This window comes from Oryx dammah, unplaced genomic scaffold (genome assembly GCF_014754425.2).
Source record: "Oryx dammah isolate SB20612 unplaced genomic scaffold, SCBI_Odam_1.1 HiC_scaffold_10, whole genome shotgun sequence".
Taxonomy (NCBI): domain Eukaryota; kingdom Metazoa; phylum Chordata; class Mammalia; order Artiodactyla; family Bovidae; genus Oryx; species Oryx dammah.
In genome coordinates this window covers 51729724-51748605 of record NW_024070194.1, presented here as the reverse complement: position 1 = coordinate 51748605, position 18882 = coordinate 51729724, and the positions used below count along the sequence as shown (strand labels likewise).

The 18882-nt window shown below is 40.1% G+C and overlaps 1 protein-coding gene across 3 annotated transcripts in view; it reads right to left on the bottom strand.

Annotated features, from left to right (window-relative positions):
• The window catches only part of TRDMT1 (tRNA aspartic acid methyltransferase 1), a 66030-nt gene extending 63816 nt beyond the window's left edge, over positions 1 to 2214 (bottom strand). Inside the window, exon 1 of one of the 3 annotated variants that reach the window (XM_040248964.1) lies at positions 2075 to 2214. In XM_040248964.1, coding sequence (XP_040104898.1) covers positions 2075 to 2138 — 64 coding nt within the window. In that variant the 5' untranslated portion in view covers positions 2139 to 2214. The remainder of the gene's footprint in view (positions 1 to 2074) is intronic. The other 2 variants (XM_040248965.1, XM_040248966.1) reach the window with 2 other exon arrangements.
• Between the last annotated feature and the right edge of the window lie 16668 nt (positions 2215 to 18882).

Sequence of the window (18882 nt, the reverse complement as noted above, 5' to 3'; positions counted from 1 at the left end):
TTTTTCCATGGGGATGGTCTTGATCCCTGTCTCCTGTACAGTGTTATGAACCTCTGTCCATATTTCATCAAGCACTCTATCAAAGAAGAACTGCAAGCCTGGAAAAGAGAAGCAGGCGAGACTAGCAGATAAGGCTGAAGAGGTGGATGGAGGCTAGATCTCACAGGCCTTCTACGAAGAGGAGACTGTGATTCTAACCTCAGAGGGAGACCACTGACCCCAGGGAGTGACACGATCCAGCTTACCAGGTAAGAGATCACTTTGCTGCCAAATGGAGAAAGGATGGCGCAGGGAAGCAGAGTGGAAGAAAGCAGGGGAGCAGCTGGGAAACTAAGTGAGAGATGATATAACTTAGATTTGGGATGGCAGCATTAGTAATAAAAATATGTATAGACAAATTCAGGTTCCAATGTCTAGTAGGGGGGAAAATAATCATTTATTAACTTCAAAAAAACACAAATTAAAATTACACAACTTCCCCTAACAAATTCACAAAGGTTAAAATGGATAATACAAATCCTGAGGAAAATGAAGTTGAAGAAGGCACTCAAATCCTCTGAAAAGCAACCTGCTGTATCACCAAAAGTCTAAAAATTCTCAGTATTTTTGGCTTAGTAACTAGCACATAGTGTTTCATTAATTAATTTGACTTCTAGAAAACATGCTAAAGAAAAAACCAAGATTAATGCTCAATAATTAATTGCAGCACATTTAAACTTGCAAAAAAATGGGGGCGGGAGGGTGGATTAACATTCAACATTTATGGAGTGGAGTGGCTGAATTACAGCACTAAGTAACCTTTAAGGGGCTTCAAGATAGGGGGATAAAATGCTGACAATCTTAGAAAATTAACTAAGAGCACAAGTAATGCTAGTTTTGTTTCCCTACTGGTAAGTTTTGTTACTTTACATAGAGAACTGAACACAGAGAGCCATCAAATAATTGGTAATAAAAATTTAATAATCACTAATCTCTTCTAGACTCAATATATATGCTTAGAAAATTTACGTGCTCAACTTAAGACATATTGTCCGTATCTTACAGTATTAGTCTCCTGTTACTCTCGGTACTAAAAAAGGGAAGCAGGGAGGTTTCAGTTTTGTGGTTGTCATAGTAATTTAAGAATAAATATACACGTTCCATGTCTATTTGTCACTCTACAACTCCAGTGCCTAGCATAGAACCTGGAACTGAAGAGGGGCTCAATAAACATTTCTGAGTGCAAACAGCCGACATGAACCTTGCAGTTCCAACTTAGCACCAAACAAATCTAAAACCTCAAAATGCAAGAGGTACATGAGGATAATATTTATAATATTTTGAGTGGTTACAATGCACCAGGCATTATTAAACATTTTAAACACTTTTTAAGGCTCAAAACGTTTCATCTCTGAAAGAAATACTTGTCACATTGTAAAACCAAGACACAGATTCAAAAATGTTAAGGTCACATTTCAACGAAGTTTGAACTCAGCTCTTCTGGAGCCTAAATGTATCTAGACCAGAAGTAACAAAATGTTTCTTTTCAACCATCAGAACTGACTAGGATTGTTTTCTCCAGGCTTCCTCTGCGGTTCTACTTAGTGTTCACTAACTTCTACCTCGTGTTGTAATCACTTGGAAGATCCAAGCCCTCACCAGCAGCGTCCTCCCCTCCCCCGGTGTGAGTTCCTCGAGGGTCAAGGACCGAGTTTCCAGGCCTCTGGGGGACAGCCTCACTCAGAATTGGGGTTTGGCACAGGGCAGGGGGTTCGCCCCTCCCGCCCAGGGGGAACCATTTTGGTTCGACTTCATAGCCAAGCCTTGCGGATCACGACTCCTAGCAGGTACCCCTCCCGCCCTTCGGACCGGGCAGAGGAAGGGAGTGTCCTCCCCAAGGGACAGCTGGGGCGCCGCGCGGACGGTTTCCAAGACAACCGAGCAACTCCCACGCCCCTCCCCTCCCCTCCCCTCCCCCACAGACCGTTTCCCCTCCAGTCTCCGCCCCTAGTGCCTCGCCGCTCCGCCCCTCCCTGGAGCCCGAACTCTGACCAGCTCCGGCTCGCTGATGAAGTGGCGCCCTGTGCCCTCTCACCTCTGAGAGCCTGGTGCATGCCCCCAATTCCGCTATAGAGCTCCAGGGCCCGCAAGGGCTCCATTCCTGCGCCGCCCCCGCGTCCTCCTTGGAGCTAGGCCTGCCGGTCCCGTGGCTCTTCCTCCCCACCGGCCCCGCCGCTCCCTCATCTCTGGTTCCGCGGCTTTTTAGTTCCCTCCTCCTAGGATTTCCCTGGTGGCTCAGATGGTAAAGCGTCTGCCTACAATGCTGGAAACCCAGGTTCAGTCCCTGGGTTGGGAAGATCCTCTGGAGAAGGAAATGGCAACCCACTCCAGTACTCTTGCCTGGAAAATCCCATGGACAGAGGAGCGTGGTAGGCTACAGTCCATGGGGTCGCAGAGAGTCGGACACGACTGAGGGACTAAACTTCACTTCACTTCCTAGGCTCCGGCTCAGGCCTTAACAGGACAGCTTTGGGGCTCAGGGACTGGCAAGGGTAGGCAGTTGGACAAGGGACAGAAAGCACCAAGGCCTCCCAAGAGAATGAAAGCCACTCCACGCCTTGATTTCCTCTCCCATCTTCCTTCTAAAGTGCCTTGACAGGGAGAAAGAAAATCCTGGGTACAGTAGAGGGCCTGTGCCTCAAAGTCAATTAACAGAGGTTAGAACCCACAAACACTCACTTTTCAGGCTTGCTGCTTTTCCGTCCTTTGAAAGCCAGAAGCGTCCAAACCTTTCTTCCATTAGGCTTGAACATGTACCTCATGCCTGGTGTTGGGCCTTCGCTTGAGTGATGGAACTAAATCAGCCTCTTACCCAGAGAAGGTCTGAGAGTTACAGGGGCAGAAACCAGCACAGGTGCCCCAGAGGTCCCCTGTGAGCTAACACAGGGGACCTCTGGGGCAAGCTATTTTAACTTGGAAAATACCCCCAAGATAGGAACTGCTGTTAATGTAACTTAGAACTATTTTTAAGTCATCGAATGCAATTTCACATGCCTGAGGCACAGTGTCAGAGTTTGGAGCAGAGAAAGGTTTATTGCAGGGTGAAGCAAAGCAAACAAGTGGCGCATGCTCAAAAACCCAGAACTCTCCTAAGGGTTTCAGCCAAGCAGTTTTAAAGGCAAGGTAAAGGCCAGGCATCATTTTCAGATTTTTTGATGGTGGTCAGTCTTTCAGTGCTAGAAGGTCTGGAGCTAGTGCTCATCATCATCAAGCAGTTACTTTCTTCCACTTGGTGGTAATTTCAGGATCTGAAAAACTCAGACAATATACATCAGATACTAATCCTCTGGGTTCTTCAGAGTGGAGCTAAAGCAGAGGCTATGGGGGAAGAGGTCTAATCCAGGAATGCCTTATAGGGTCCTGTTCCCTTACAATTATGGCCCTTCAAGTGCTGTGGCCTTCCTTCTCCAAGATGATCTAATCACCAAATTGTTAGAAGCTCAATTACAAACTAAGAAAACACGGTCATTGGGAGAAGCAGAAATGGTCTCATTGTGAAGTGTTTTTCTATTGTTCCCATTACCATCGAAATTATTTATTTATTTATTTATTTTTTGCCATGCCATAAGGCATGTTGGATCTTGGACTGCCAGAGAAATCCCACGCATGTTCACTATTGTTAGGAGAAACTGAGTTGTATTAATGGCTTCCGTTGTGTCTTCCCCCAGGTCTGAAAGTGTTCAATATGCTACGGGGGAAGAGTGAGGACAATTATGAACAGCTCAAGAAAGAATGAAGCTGCTGGACCAAAGTGGGAACAACACTCAGTTATGGACGTGTCTGGTGCTGAAAGTAAAGTCCAGTGCTGTAAAGAACAGTATTGCATAGGAACCTGGAATGTTAGGTCCATGGAAGGCAAATTGGAAGTGGTCAAACAAGAGATGGCGAGGGTGAACGTTGACGTTCTAGGAATCAGCAAACTAAAATGGACTGGAATGGGTGAATTTGACTCAAATGACCATTATATCTACTATGTGGGCAGGAAACCCTTAAAAGAAATGGAGTAGCCATCATAGTCAACAAAAGAGTCCAAAATACAGTACTTGAATGCAAGTTCAAAAATGACAGAGTGATCTCTGTTCATTTCCAAGGCAAACCATTCAGTATCATGGTAATCCAAGTCTATGCCCCGACCAGTAACGCTGAAGAAGCTGAAGTTGAACGGTTCTATGAAGACCTACAAGACCTTCTAAAACTAACACCCAAAAAAGATGTCCTTTTCATTATAGGGAACTGGAATGCAAAAGTAGGAAGTCAAGAAACACCTGGAGTAACAGGCAAATTTGGCCTTGGAATCCGGAATGAAGCAGGGCAAAGACTAATAGAGTTTTGCGAAGAGAACGTACTGGTCATAGCAAACACCCTCTTCCAACAACACAAGAGAAGACTCTACACATGGACATCACCAGATGGCCAACACCGAAATCAGATTGATTATATTCTTTGCAGTCAAAGATGGAGAAGCTCTATACAGTCAGCAAAAACAAGACCAGGAGCTGACTGTGGCTCAGATCATGAACTCCTTATTGCAAAATTCAGGCTTAAATTGAAGGAAGTAGGGAAAACCGCTAAACCATTCAGGTATAACATAAGTCAAATCCCTTATGATTATACAGTGGAGGTGACTAAAAGTTTCAAGGGGTTAGATCTGATAAGAGTCCCTGAAGAACCATGGACAGAGGTTCTTAAGACTGTACAGGTGGCAGTGACAAAAACCATCCCAAAGGAAAAGAAATGCAAGAAGGCAAAGTGGTGAGACAACGAGGCCTTACAAATAGCTGAGAAAAGAAGAGAAGCTAAAGGCAAAGGAGAAGACGGAAGCTATAAACAACTGAATGCAGAGTTTCCAGAGAATAGCAAGGAGAGATAAGAAGGCCTACTTAAATGAACAGTGCAAAGAAATAGAGGAAAACAATAGAAAGGGAAAGACTAGAGATCTTTTCAAGAAAATTGGAGCTATTAAGGAAGCATTTCATGCAAGGATGGACACAATAAATGACAGAAATGGTAAGGACCTAAGGGAAGCAGAACGGATTAAGAAGAGGTGGCAAGAATACACTGAAGAACTTAATGATCTTAATGATCCAGATAACCAAGATGGTGTGGTCACTCACCTAGAACCTGACATTCTGGACTGTGAAGTCAAGTGGGCCCTAGGAAACATTACTACAAACAAAGCTAGTGGAGATGATGGAATTCCAATTGAACTATTTCAAATCCTTAAAGAAGATGCTGTGAAAGTGCTGCATGCAATAAATATGTCAGCAAATTTGGAAAACTCAGCAGTGGCCACAGGACTGGAAAAGGTCAGTTTTCATTCCAATCTCAAGAAGGGCAATGCCAAAGAATGCTCAAACTACCGTACTATTGCGCTCATTTCACATGCTAGCAAGGTTATGCTCAAAATCCTTCAAGCTAGGCTTCAACAGTACATGAATTGAGAACTTCCAGATGTACAAGCTGGGTTTAGAAAAGGCAGAGGAACCAGAGATCAAATTGCCAACATCCGCTGGATCATGGAAAAAGCAAGGGAGTTCCAGAAAAATATCTACTTTTGCTTCATTGACTATGCTAAAACCCTTGACTCTGTGGATCACAACAAACTATGGAAAATTCTTCAAGAGATGGGAATACCAGACCACCTTACCTGTCTCTTGAGAAACCTGTATGCAGGTCAAGAAGCAACAGTTAGAACCAGACATGGAACAACAGACTGGTTCCAAATTGGGAAAGGAGTATGACAAGGCTGTATATTGTCACCCTACTTATTTAACTTATATGTAGAGTACATCATGCAAAATGCTGGGCTGGATGAATCACAAGCTGGAATCAAGATTGCTGGGAGAAATATCAACAACCTCAGATATGCAGATGACACCATCCTAATGGCAGAAAGTGAAGAGGAACTAAAGAGCCTCTTGATGAGGGTGAAAGAGGAGAGTGAAAAAGCTGGCCTGAAACTCAACATTAAAAAAACTAAGATCATGGCATCTGGTCCCATCACTTCATGGCAAATAAAAGGAGAAAAGGTAGAAGTAGTGACCGATTTTATTTTCTTGGGCTCCAAGATTACTGCAGATGGTGACTGCAGCCATGAAATTAAAAGACGCTTGCTCCTTGGAAGGAAAGCTATGACAAACCTAGACAGAATATTAAAAAGCAGAGACATCACTTTGCCAACAAAGGTCCGTCTAGTCAAAGCTATGGTTTTTCTAGTAGTCATGTATGGATGTGAGAGTTGGACCATAAAGAAGGCTGAGCGCCAAAGAATTGATGCTTTTGAACTGTGGTGCTGGAGAAGACTCTTGAGAATCCCCTGGACTGCAAGGATATCAAACACGTCAGTCCTAAAGGAAATCAACCCTGAATATTCATTGGCAGGGCTGATGCTGAAGCTGAAGCTCCAATACTTTGGCCACGTGATGTGAAGAGCCAGTTCATTGGAAAAGACCCTGATGTTGGGAAAGACTGAAGGCAAAAGAAGGGGGCGGCAGAGAATGAGATGGTTAGATAGCATCACTGACTCAATGGACATGAGTTTGAGCAAACTCAGAGTGATAGTGGAGGACAGAAGAGCCTGGCGTGCTGCAGTCCATGGGGTTGCATAGAGTCAGACATGACTTAATAACTCAAATACAGAAATAAAAACTGGTGGCTCAGAATCTGCCTGCCAATGCAGGAGACACAGGCTAGATTGCTGATATGGGAAGATCCCCTGGAGAAGGAAATGGCAACCCACTCCAGTATTCTTGCTTGGAGAACCTCACAGACAGAGGAGCCTGGAGGGTCCATGGGGTCACAAAGGGTAGGACACAACTCACGACTGAACAACCACAACAACTTGTATTAATAACTGATCAGATATAAACTTTTACGTATACTAACTCAGATAGAAACTTTTACATGTACTAGTGCTATACTATTAACAAACTATGGCTACTGTGTCTCAATTATATGCCTGACATCCATTTTGATGTGTCCTGTGAAATATTTTAACTGCACATGTGTATTGGCCTTTGAGTGTTTTCTTATTTGCCACTGATAGGGGTAGTGTGGTAGAAAGACATCAGAGAACACAGTCTTAGCCCTGGCATTGCCAATAATTGGTTGTGTGCCTTGGCGGTGAGCCCAGTTTCCTTATCTGTAAAATAAAACAGAAGAAAGAAGAGGAAATGATTGTTGAGGGCCCTCTAGCTCTAAAATTCTGTAGCTGAATTAGTATTTGAAGCGGTGAGTCCTGATTGGGCCACATGTTAATTATCTGCTCAAACTGAAATGATCTTGAAAGAAAACATTTTAAAAACCTGCTATAAGCAAATATACTTTTAAACTAACTAAGCCTATAGAAATCATATACATGCTAACATCATGTGTATAATGCATGAAACAAACTTTTCTAATATTTATTACCTAATACAGTGCCATAAATATATATATATTACGTATATATTAGTATCTTTCTATATAAATAGAGCTATGCAGTTACAGTGATTTGTCTATAGTTAACAATCAATATATGAAATCAAGAACCTGTTAAAGCATTAGTGCTATAAATCAAAATAAATATGACCAAGGATGTTACATTGTAAGAAGGAAGAACAAGTACAGGGAAGAGTTCATGAAAAATACCAACTTCGTGAGAGAAAAGATGGTAGAACCCCGTCCCCATGCAGCCTGATTACAAAATGTTCACTCTGATCCTTCAGGATCACCATGTAATCCAGACATGTAATCACCATGTAATTCCAGACTCACTTTTCTGCCCTAAGTTTGCTTTCTCCCATTCTTTGCTGCCACTACAACCTAGAGTACTCCGAATCGCCCAAACATGCTCCATTTCTGAGCTTTCTTGCTTCTGTTCTTCACCCTGCCTAGAAACCTGAGCCTTCTCCAAGATCCACACTTAAAGCAGACACTTCCTTCTAGACTCCCAGGCTGGAAACCCCCAACTTGTTTCAATTCTGCAATCCACCTGCCTCCCAGTCTTCTGCAATACAAATCCTACCTGTTCCTATCAACCCATTCAGTTCATCCTAGCCCAGTCTGCCACATCTAGCTCCTATCTGACACATCTTCTCTTTACCTGATACTTCCTCTCTAAAACTTATCACAGTGACAATCATTTCAAGAACAGAAACGTCTTCCATAGTCACAATTTACAACTGTCTCCATGGAAGCACCTGTAAGATGTTAGCCCCCTCGGACTGAATTAGGTATGTGTTGTCTTCCAAACCCTGGCACAAGCTGCATGAGCTGGGGGTGCCACAATCCAGAGTAGCTGAGGAGGAATGTGGGATGGACAGATAAAGAAAAAAAAAGAAGATATACATCAGGACTTCCCCAATGGTCCAGTGGTTAAGACTCCACCTTCCAATGCAGGGTGCACGGGTTCAGTCCCTAGCTGGGGAACTAAGATCCCACATGCTGTGCAGTGTGGCAAAAACAAAAATATGTATATTGACTACTCTTTCTCAACTGTTCTTAGAGGAGAAGATTGCCTATGTAACCTTATAGTTTCTGATAAAGTTATCCTCAGTGACATGCCCAATGGAGCTGATGTTTTAATCAGAGAAGCTCAACACACTGTTTGAAAATACAAACAAACATCAAAAGTTGAAATTTAGAATAGTCAGTGCATTTTCCTTCAAAACAGAAAATACACTTTGTTAAGAAACCGAAATACTTAAAAATATATATCTACTGAGAAGCTGCTTTATCCTGCTTTATCAGCTTGGTCCTCTGTGACGACCTAGATGGGTGGGATGGTGGGGTGGGAGGGAAGGGATACGTGTATACATACAGCTGATTCCCACTGTTGTACAGCAGAAACGAACACAACATTGTGAAGCGATTATACTCCAATTAAAAATTTTAAAAAAAAGTTTAAAAACCGAAATGATGGTTAACATCCTGCACGTATGAAGTGTACCAAAGATAATTATGGGGCACAATAGAATATCAAGGGGTTTGCTGCTTAGCCGCTTTAGTCACACCCAACTCAGTTCGACCCCAAGGACTGCAGCCTGCCGGGCTCCTCTGCCTATGGGATTCTCAAGGCAAGAGTACTAGAGTGGATTGCCATGGGGTAAAGTAAAATAATAACAGCATAACAGCATACTCTCAATTATTTAAAGGCTTATTGTATAAACTGAAATCTAATGACATTTTATTCTTCATCTCCTGTCACTGATCATTAATTTCTAACAAAATTAAATAAAGTCTGACAAATGCTTGAAATGTTTTTTGCAACCATCCTTGAGTTTCCACGATCCAGGCCATTCTTTATTCCTCAGTGAAATGTGATGTAGGTTTCTATATTGGATTGCCTACAGGGAGAGAATAGCCTGCTTATGCCACTTTGAGTGATGAATAAATTACATTCTGGTTTTACACAGAAAAAGAATGGTCTTTATGAACTGTATGGAAAAATTTTAAAATAGTCATATGGGAATAAATTGCCAATAAATGTCCTCAAGAGAGGAGATCATATTTAGAAGAAATTTGAAATGGAAAGACCCAGAGAATTTATCCACCACAAGTGGTTATTCCAGACACTTATTTCAGAATGCCTTTTACCAGTTCTTGATCTGCCAGCAAGGAGCTTGTGAGCTGCTAACGAGGTGCACAGGGCGCTTCACAGAGTAAGGTGCTTGGTGGTGAAGTGCTTGAATTATTAGAAAAGCCTTCTTTATAGTCACCCAAAATCTAGCTTCTTTTCGATTGGCCCTCTGCACTGATTTTGAAGAACTCTCCCTCTTTTGCAATCAACTGCATTGTGGTTAAGAATATAGACTTGGAAGCCAAAGAGTGCAGATAATAAATGCTCTGGATTTCCCTGGCTGTCCAGTGGTAAAGATTCTGAGCTGCCAATGTGGGGGTGTGGGTTCCATCCCTGGTCAGGGAACTAAGATCCTACATGGCGCAGCCAAAATAATAAGTAAAAGAATTTTTTAAAAAAGAAATCATAGCTCTGCCTCTAAGTCACTTAACCTCTCTGAGCCACAGTGCATCTAAGATGTGTAAAAATAGAACATGCAATTGCTGTGGAGATTCTACAAGAATTAAAAGCACGTTGCCCAGTGCCTGGTAGTGGTTTAGTCGCTAAGTAATGTCAGATTCTTGTGACCCCATGGACTGTAGCCCTGCAGACTGCTCTGTCCATGGGATTTCCCAGGCAAGAATACTGGTGTGGGTTACCATTTCCTTCTCCAAGGGACCTTCCTGATCCAGGGATCACCCAGGTCTCCTGCATTGCAGGCGGATTCTTTACCAGCTGAGCCACCAGGAAAGCCTCATTGCCCAGTACCCAGTGCATAAATGTATGTGTGATGCAAAGTGTCTCCACAATGACATTCTTCACGTGGAGCCTATGGCATGACTCTGACCCTGGAGTCAATCACACTCCAGTGTGGTGATGCCTGATTTGGGAGACATAACTGAGCATGGGGCCCAAACAAAGTCAGATCATCATATAGAGTGGTCCAGACGGGCACAGATATATCTAAGGGCTCTGGTGGGACAGGTGAGAGGCATCCTGAGGTTGCCAGGGCTTGGGGCAGCATGAAATAAAGCTAGATTTGGGAAGCCATAAGCATGACTGAGGGGGTGCTGAGCACAGACTAAACACAGGTAGTCAGAAGACAGACAGCAGCACACGTACTAAGAGAAGCCCTCCTCTTACCTCTTAACTCCCAGAAAGATCACGGCAGCTGTGAAGGTGTGTCTACAGATCTGGCAGTTTTAGGGGAAAAAAATGTTAACATGACCTCACCCAGGATGCAAGAGCAGGTAAAACCTGGGATGGAGATGAGGTGAAACTTAATACTATCCAATCATTTATTGACTCTTCTACATGCCAGGCACTGAAGAATTTTTCATTAAAAATTTTTAAAATCTGCTACTTCTGACCATAAAAAATGTCAACAATAAAAAAACAATTTAACATCTTCTCTCTAAGCATAGGACTATTTTATACAATTTCATTGTTTCTTTAGGGCTACACTGGCCAGTAGGGTAGCCTCTACCCACATTGGTGACTTGTGTTTATATTAACTTAATTAAACATTAAATATTTAGTTCATCAGTCACCCAAGGCACATTTCAAGTAACACAGCAAAAAAAAAAAAAAAAAGAAAGAAAGAAAGACCATTTCCTTCATCACAGAAAGTTCTATTGATCAGAATTTCTCAAGAGTGACAGTCTCTTGAAGCTATGACTTTCATGGGTAGCCCATCAATAACTGGACAGTGTTGAAGAAGCATGCAGCAACTGCTTAATTATTGCATGCTGAACACTGATTTAAAATAAGTGCCCCCGAAATATGGAGTAAAAGGAACACAAAGAAAAGCAAACCTTGTGGCCAAACCTTCATCTTCTTTCTCTGGGGTCCAGACACCTTATTCAGAGCCTGTCACAAAGGAAAAACAAAACAGAACAGCAAACAGCAGATGTGCTCTATCAGTGACATGATAAATTTCTAAGAGAAAAAGTACAGATGGAAAAAATATGAACTTCCTGGTGTCTGGAAGGAACAGTACTTTTCTGCTGTGACAAATAGTCTACTGACATTGGATTGTGAATACTGTCTTACACTTACCTGAGAAGAAAGTAAAGAAAAAAACAAGTGTGTGTGTGTGTTTTAATTGGAATCAAGAGGAAATTTCGTAATAGATTTTTTGCTGAGAAGCATAGAAACCATAGGGCTTCCCCAGTGGCTCACGGGTAAAGAATCTGCCTGTCACTTTGTTCAGTTTGAAATTTGTTAACAGCTGAATAACAAATTATATCATAATGGAAGATATAACCCACGGTATGTAATTCTAACAATTACATATAATTATTTTCCTAGTTTTCAAAAAAGTTTTATATATATATTTATATATATATATAACCAGGAGACTAATTTGCATATTATCTAACAAGATGTCTTTCTTTACTGTTTTATATTATAGCATTCTTATCAGGTGAGAAAATAAGACTCATGTTGGGAATTTAAAAAAATAAAAATGCAATGCCTTCATGGACTTCCCTGGTGGTCCAGTTTCTATGAGTCTGTGCTCCCAGTGCAGGGGCCCCAGATTCCATCTCTGGTCAGGGAACTAGATCCCACACGCTGCAACTAAAGAAAAAGAAAAAGAAAAAAAAAAAGATCCCAGATGCTGTAACTAAAGATCCTGAAGATGGAAGATCCTTTGTGTTGTAACTAAGATCTGGCTCAGGCAAATAAATAAATACATACACACATATCTTTCAAATGTAATGCCTTTCAGAGCTGTTATTACTGTGCTCCTCTTCTCTAGTACTGTATCTAAATACTCAGACTATTTCAGGGAACCAAGTCACACAAACCAGAAGCACCAGGAAGAAGAAAAGGGAAAACACACACACACATATACACTACGTAAGCCTTTATTCTTCTTCATAGTTTTTTAAGCCTTTATTCTTCTTCATAGTCTTTTTAAAAAATTGCTACAGTTACTAGGACTGAAGACAGAGAAAAAATCATACACAAGGATTTTTCATTTTACCCTTGTTAGTCGGGTAGTGGTTTAGATACATAACAGAAACTTAGAATTGTTCTCAGATGATCCAATATTGGTAAAAATAAATGAAATATAACAACAGCCTCATGAGACTGCACTTACTATATTTATTCACTATATAAGAAAAATAACTTCATATTTATTTAAAATTGTTAAAATTGACCTTCTAAGCTTTCAAAGTCACTACTGTAAACATTATACGAGTCCAACTTATCCTCCAAACTTTCTGTTCACCCTTGGAATGTACCAGAGGGCATTAACCTTTATATTCTAGACTTGAACTGAGTCCTGCAGATCAAGACTATTAGTGTTTCATTTCCATCTAAGGTAATTACTGCTAAGTTAAAATATAGTACAAATCCTAAGAGGATTTGTTCTATGTTTAGTCACTCAGACTAGGAATAACTAAAATAGACTATATTTCAGTAGATGGTGAAAGTAAATTTTAATAATAGAATAACATCAATTATATATGATAATATAGACCTATATGTTTCAAAGAACTTTATGAATGTTTAAAATGCTTATTAATCTATTTTAGACCTATCAGATTGTCTTTTCAATAATCTGGTTTATTACAAAGATTAATAAAGAGAAAACATCACATGATTTGCTCAATGACACATAAACTAATATTCTCTGAGTTAGCAGATTTATTTGCAAATCACAGAAGCACATTTTTAAAGGAAGAGAAATTAGAAGATTGTATTAGTATTTAACAACAACAAAAAATCTGGAAGGCATCAAATAATACATGAAATAAAAGATTTGGCATATTTGAGGAAAAAATTCTCATAAGCAGTTAAAAATCTTTCTGGTTAGGAAGGAATGTCTGGAATCTGCATGTCATATCTTTTTTCACTTCTTTCATTTTAGGTCTAAATCCTAGCACAGGATGGGAAAAGAATGTAACAAAGAGCACTCTATATATATCCTCACCGAATTTATAATTTTAAATTCCAAAAGGTTCAAATTGCAGTTTCATCAAATTTCTTGTTCCCTATAGGCATGAGACATCACTATTTGGAAAACAAATTTTTGATTATCACCAAAAGTGAAAGAGACTTGGGACTTTCCTGGTGGTCCAGTGGCTGACTCTGCTCTCCCAGTGCAAGGGGCCTGGGTTTGATGCCTGGTCAGGGAACTAGATCCCATATGCTGCAAATAAAGATTCCACATCCCACAGCAAGTCTTGGCAGAGCCAAATAAATAAATATTTTTTAAAAGTGAAAGAGACCTGGTAAACATATATTAAAAATACCCAGGGTAAGGAAAGCCCAAGCCAACTATAAGAATCTCTCTTCTGATCATTCTTTCTCTTTTCCACTAGGGATAAAATATTTACACCCATTACCCACAATTGGGAAAATCAGGACATATATAAAAAAAGAAAATTTGAAACCCACAGATGAGAACTATGGCTAATATTTTGATGTTTCTTCTGCTAGTCTTGTACTAATTATATTTTATAAAATCGTAAACTTATTGTATACATACTTTATACCCTAATTTTTTTCACCTAACATTTTACCATTACCAGTTCTGTACTTCATTATATATATATATCAAAGAGGCATATATTTTTAAGTGTGATCTTTATTTTTTTCTGAGTTTTAGAAATAATACATGCTAATTTGGAGGATAAAACAAATTACAAAAGGAAAAAAATGAAAAAGATATACCCTTCTATAAAATCTTGATTCTATCCTTATACCTAAAACACAACCACTTTTAACACTTTTGTGACTTATTTCTTATCTTTCCTGCCTTATTTCTGTAGTATGTAAACAATCATTTTTTCTATTCTCCAGTATTGAGCATTTAAGAGGTTTTAGTTTATTACATCAAGAGTGAGTGTAATATATGAATATTAAAATGCCAATTCTTACATATTAATATTCACACATTCTTATGTTTACCAGATCAAATCCAAAAATGGGATCAGTTCAGTTCAGTTCAGTCACTCAGTTGTGTATGACTCTGCAACTCCATGGACACCAGGCTTCCGTGTCCATCACCAACTCCAAGAGCTTGCTCAAACTCATGTCCATCGAGTTGGTGATGCCATCAGACCATCTCATCTTCTGTCGCCCCCTTCTCCTCCTGTCTTCAATCTTTCCCAGCATCAGGGTCTTTTCCAGTGAGTCAGTTCTTCGGATCAGGTGGCCAAAGTATTGGAGTTTCAGCTTTAGCAGCAGTCCTTCCAATGAATATTCAAATTGATTTCCTTTAGTTTGATCTTCTTGCAGTCCAAAGGGACTCTCAAGAGTCTTCACCAACACGACAGTTCAAAAGCATCAATTTTTCCGAGGTCAGCCTTCTTTATGGTCCAGTTCTCATACGTAACTACTGGAAAAACCATCTTTGACTAGACAGACCTTTGTTGGCAAAGTCATGCCTCTGCTTTTTAATATGCTTTCTAGGTTGATCATAGCTTTCTTCCAAAGAGCAAGAGCCTTTTAATTTCATGGCTGCAGTCACCATCTGCAGTGATTTTGGAGTCCAAAAAATTAAAGTTTGTCACTGTTTCCATTGTTTCCCCATCTATTTGCCATGAAGTGATGGGACCAGATACCATGATCTTAGTTTTCTGAATACTGAGTTTTAAGCCAACTTTTTCACTCTCTTCTTTCACTTTCATCAAGAGGCTCTTTAGTTCCTCTTCGCTTTCTTCCATAAGAGTGGTGTCATCTGCATACCTGAGGTTAGTGATATTTCTCCCAGCAATCTTGATTTCAGCTTGTGCTTCATCCAGCCAGGCATTTCACATGATGTACTCTGCATAAACGCTAAATAAGCATTTGGAACAAGTCCATTGTTCCATGTCTGATTTTAACTGTTGCTTCTTGACCTGCATACAAACGAGGCAGTTATGGTGGTCTGGTATTCCCATCTCTTTCAGAATTTTCCACATTTCATTGTGATGCACACAGTCAAAGGCTTTGGCATAGTCAAAAAAAAGCAGAAATAGATGTTTTTCTGGAACTCTCTTGCTTTTTTTTATAATTCAACAGATGTTGGCAATTTGATCTTTGGCTCCTCTGCCTTTTCTAAATCCAGCTTGAACAGTTGAAAGTTCTTGGTTCACCTACTGTTGAAGCCTGGCTTGGAGAATTTTGAGCATTACTTTGCTAGCATGTGAGATGAGTTCAATTGTGCAGTAATTTGAACATTCTGTGGCATTGCCTTTCTTTGGGTTTGGAATGAAAACTGACCTTTTCCAGTCCTGTGGCCACTGCTGAGTTTTCTAAATTTGCTGGCATATCGAGTGCAACACTTTAACAGCATCATCTTTTAGGATTTGAAATAGCTCAGCTGGAATTCCATCACCTCCACTAGCTTTGTTCATAGTGATGCTTCCTTCCTAAGGCCCACTTGACTTCACATTCCAGGATGTCTGGCTCTAGGTGAGTGATCACACCATCGTGGTTATCTGGGTCATAAAAGTCTTTGAGGCAGCTGATTAAAAGTCATCTCCAGAAAGACTACAGAGCCCAAATTCCCATCAGCAGTGGCTGGAATGGTCCCCTGCTATATCCTTATGAAGTGTTGCTAGTTGTAACCTTTGTCATTCTTATACGTCAAAAACAGCTATGTCATTATTATTTCCAACCTTTTTGCGATTAACACAAAAACCTAAATTCTTATATGTTTAGGATTAATTATATGTTTCTTAGTCATCTGTAGTTTTTTGTCAATGATTTGTGATATTTGTCCTTTCTCTACTGGGTACATAGGCATTTCTTACTGAATTATCACAATGTTATTTTTGTTGTTAATTTTAAAACTATCAACCACATGTATCATAAAAACACTTTCCAGTTCCACTTTATAATATTATATGAAACAAAAGTACTTAATCTTCCACAGCCTAATACACATATTTTTCCTTTGTGACTTGCCCTATCTATGTCTTTTTAGGCTTACAGAGTCCTTTACTTAGAAAAAATAAGCTAAATTCACCTCCATGTTCTTCTGTTCTTTATGTTTCAGTTTTTTAATTTATTCTGATACAGTACGCAAAGTGAGATTTTTAAACCTAACTTTCATCTAAAAATCTAGTTGCCCCTTTCACATTGGTTTGCAAGACTTCTGGTTCTACATACTATATTCTAATTTACTGTGATGGGAGGCGTGGCTAGGACAGATGGAGGAGAGGGAGGGGGGTAAGAATGGGCATGAGGGAGGACAGGGCATTCCTTCTTGGAAAAGTCAGCTGGTGAACCACACTTGTAATTACTCAAGCTTTATAATACATTCTTACATCTGATAGAAAGCTTCACAATCCCTCTTCTTTTGCAAACATTTCTTAGCCATGCCTTCCCATTCTAAACTCCTTTCAATATTTTCCTAACATCTGGTACCAGTTATTCTGAGATCCTTTCCATAAGAAGAGCAGAAGAGATGGAAATCTAGGCCACAGGAAGCTTGTGATTTTCCCATATCTGTTCTAGCTTTAGTCAGTGTGATACCAGGGGCCCTTTCCACTCTTTCAGCTTTTGAGGGGGGCTTTATAAAGTCATAAATCCATTTTGATGCTTCCAATTTAATAAAACCTGTTTCTTGCTTGCTCTAATGTAACACTTATTATGTATTTCCCTTGTTTTCAAGCCTACTGGTACACCATCTTCTCACCAAGCTTGATGCACATGCTGTGTTTAAATGCTAAATTCTGTTTAAATGACAGCATTGCACAAAATTTAGAAGAATCCATCTCTCTTTCTCTTTTTTTCCTTTTTGGTTCTTTCCCCACATCCTCAAGTTGGCTCAGAGTTCACTGGTCCAGAGACTCTTTCCAGGTATTTTCATCTCTTTTTGAGCACATCACCCACTATCAGAAAATAAAGAAAGGAGGACCATGGAGGGGAGGAAAGACAAAATGAGAGGAGAGGAAAGAAAACATCACTAAGGTGTAAGGCTCTGACCTCACTAATATTGTCCCCATATACTTATAATAAAGATGTAATTGGGAGTGATGCATATATGCTTACCATATGTAAAGTAGCTAGCTAGTGGGAAGCTGCTGTGCTGCACAGGGGGCTCAGCTCATTGCTCTGTGATGTTGGAGAGGGTGGGATGTTGCAAGGAGGGAGGTTCTAGAGGGAGGGGATATATGTACACATACAGCTGATTCACTTCGTTGTACAGCTGAAACTAACACAACATTGTAAAGCAATTATAATTCAATGACTAACTAAATAAAGAGTAAAAAATAGAAAGTATTTCACGACAAAATCTTCCTCTTATTTTTCCTAATAAGAAACCAAAATACAGACTCGGCTTTATTTTTCAACTCAAATTAATACCAAGGTTTTTATTATGATTGTTACTTATTCTTAATGAAGGGGAACTTTGTACTAAATTCTAATATTTCAGGAGTTCCCTTGGATGGATGGATGCATAGATAGGTATTTCATTATCTCAGGATTTGATTACCTTAAATCTGTCCTGCCAATCAGGCATATTTTAAAAAATAACCAAATTGGAATCAGGAATTATTAGAGAAATGTACCCAATATATCAAGTTTTCATATTCTGAGCAAGTCTTAATAGGACTGTAAAACTTTCACGACAGTTATCTAGGATCTATATGAACAAACCCAGGAGGCTTCCATGGCATTCCAATGACAAGTCCATATTCATATTCTACTTAGTTATCCATCTCCAAAACTATCACAAGGCAGTCATGGATATTTGTGGCATGATCTCAGAGTTGCATATACCTGTACACATATGTTTATGTGCATTTTCACATTTTAAAAAGTTATGCCTGAATGCTAAGGAAGAAAAACACAATTTAAACACCATACAGAATGTATTTTGTTTAATTTGCCAACAAAGGTCTGTACAGTCAAACCTACGGTTTTTCCAGTAGTCATGTATGGATGTGAGAGTTGGACCATAAAGAAGACTGAGCACCAAAGAATTGATGCTTTTGAACTGTGGTGTTGGTGAAGACTTTAGAGTCCCTTGGACTGCAAGGAGATCCAATCAATCAATCCTAAAGGAAATCAATTCTGAATGTACATTGGAAGAACTGGTGCTAAAGCTGAAACTCCAAAACTTTGGCCACCTGATGCAAAGAACTGACTCACTGGAAAAGATCCTGATGCTGAGAAAGATTGAGGAAAGGGAGAAAAGGGGGTGACAGAGGATGACATGGTTGGATGACATCACCAACTCAAGGACTTGAATTTGAGCAAGCTCCAGTAGATGGTGAAGGACAGGGAGGCCTGGCATGCTGCAGCCCATGGGGTAGCAAAGAGTCAGACACGACTTAGCGACTGAACAACAATAAGTT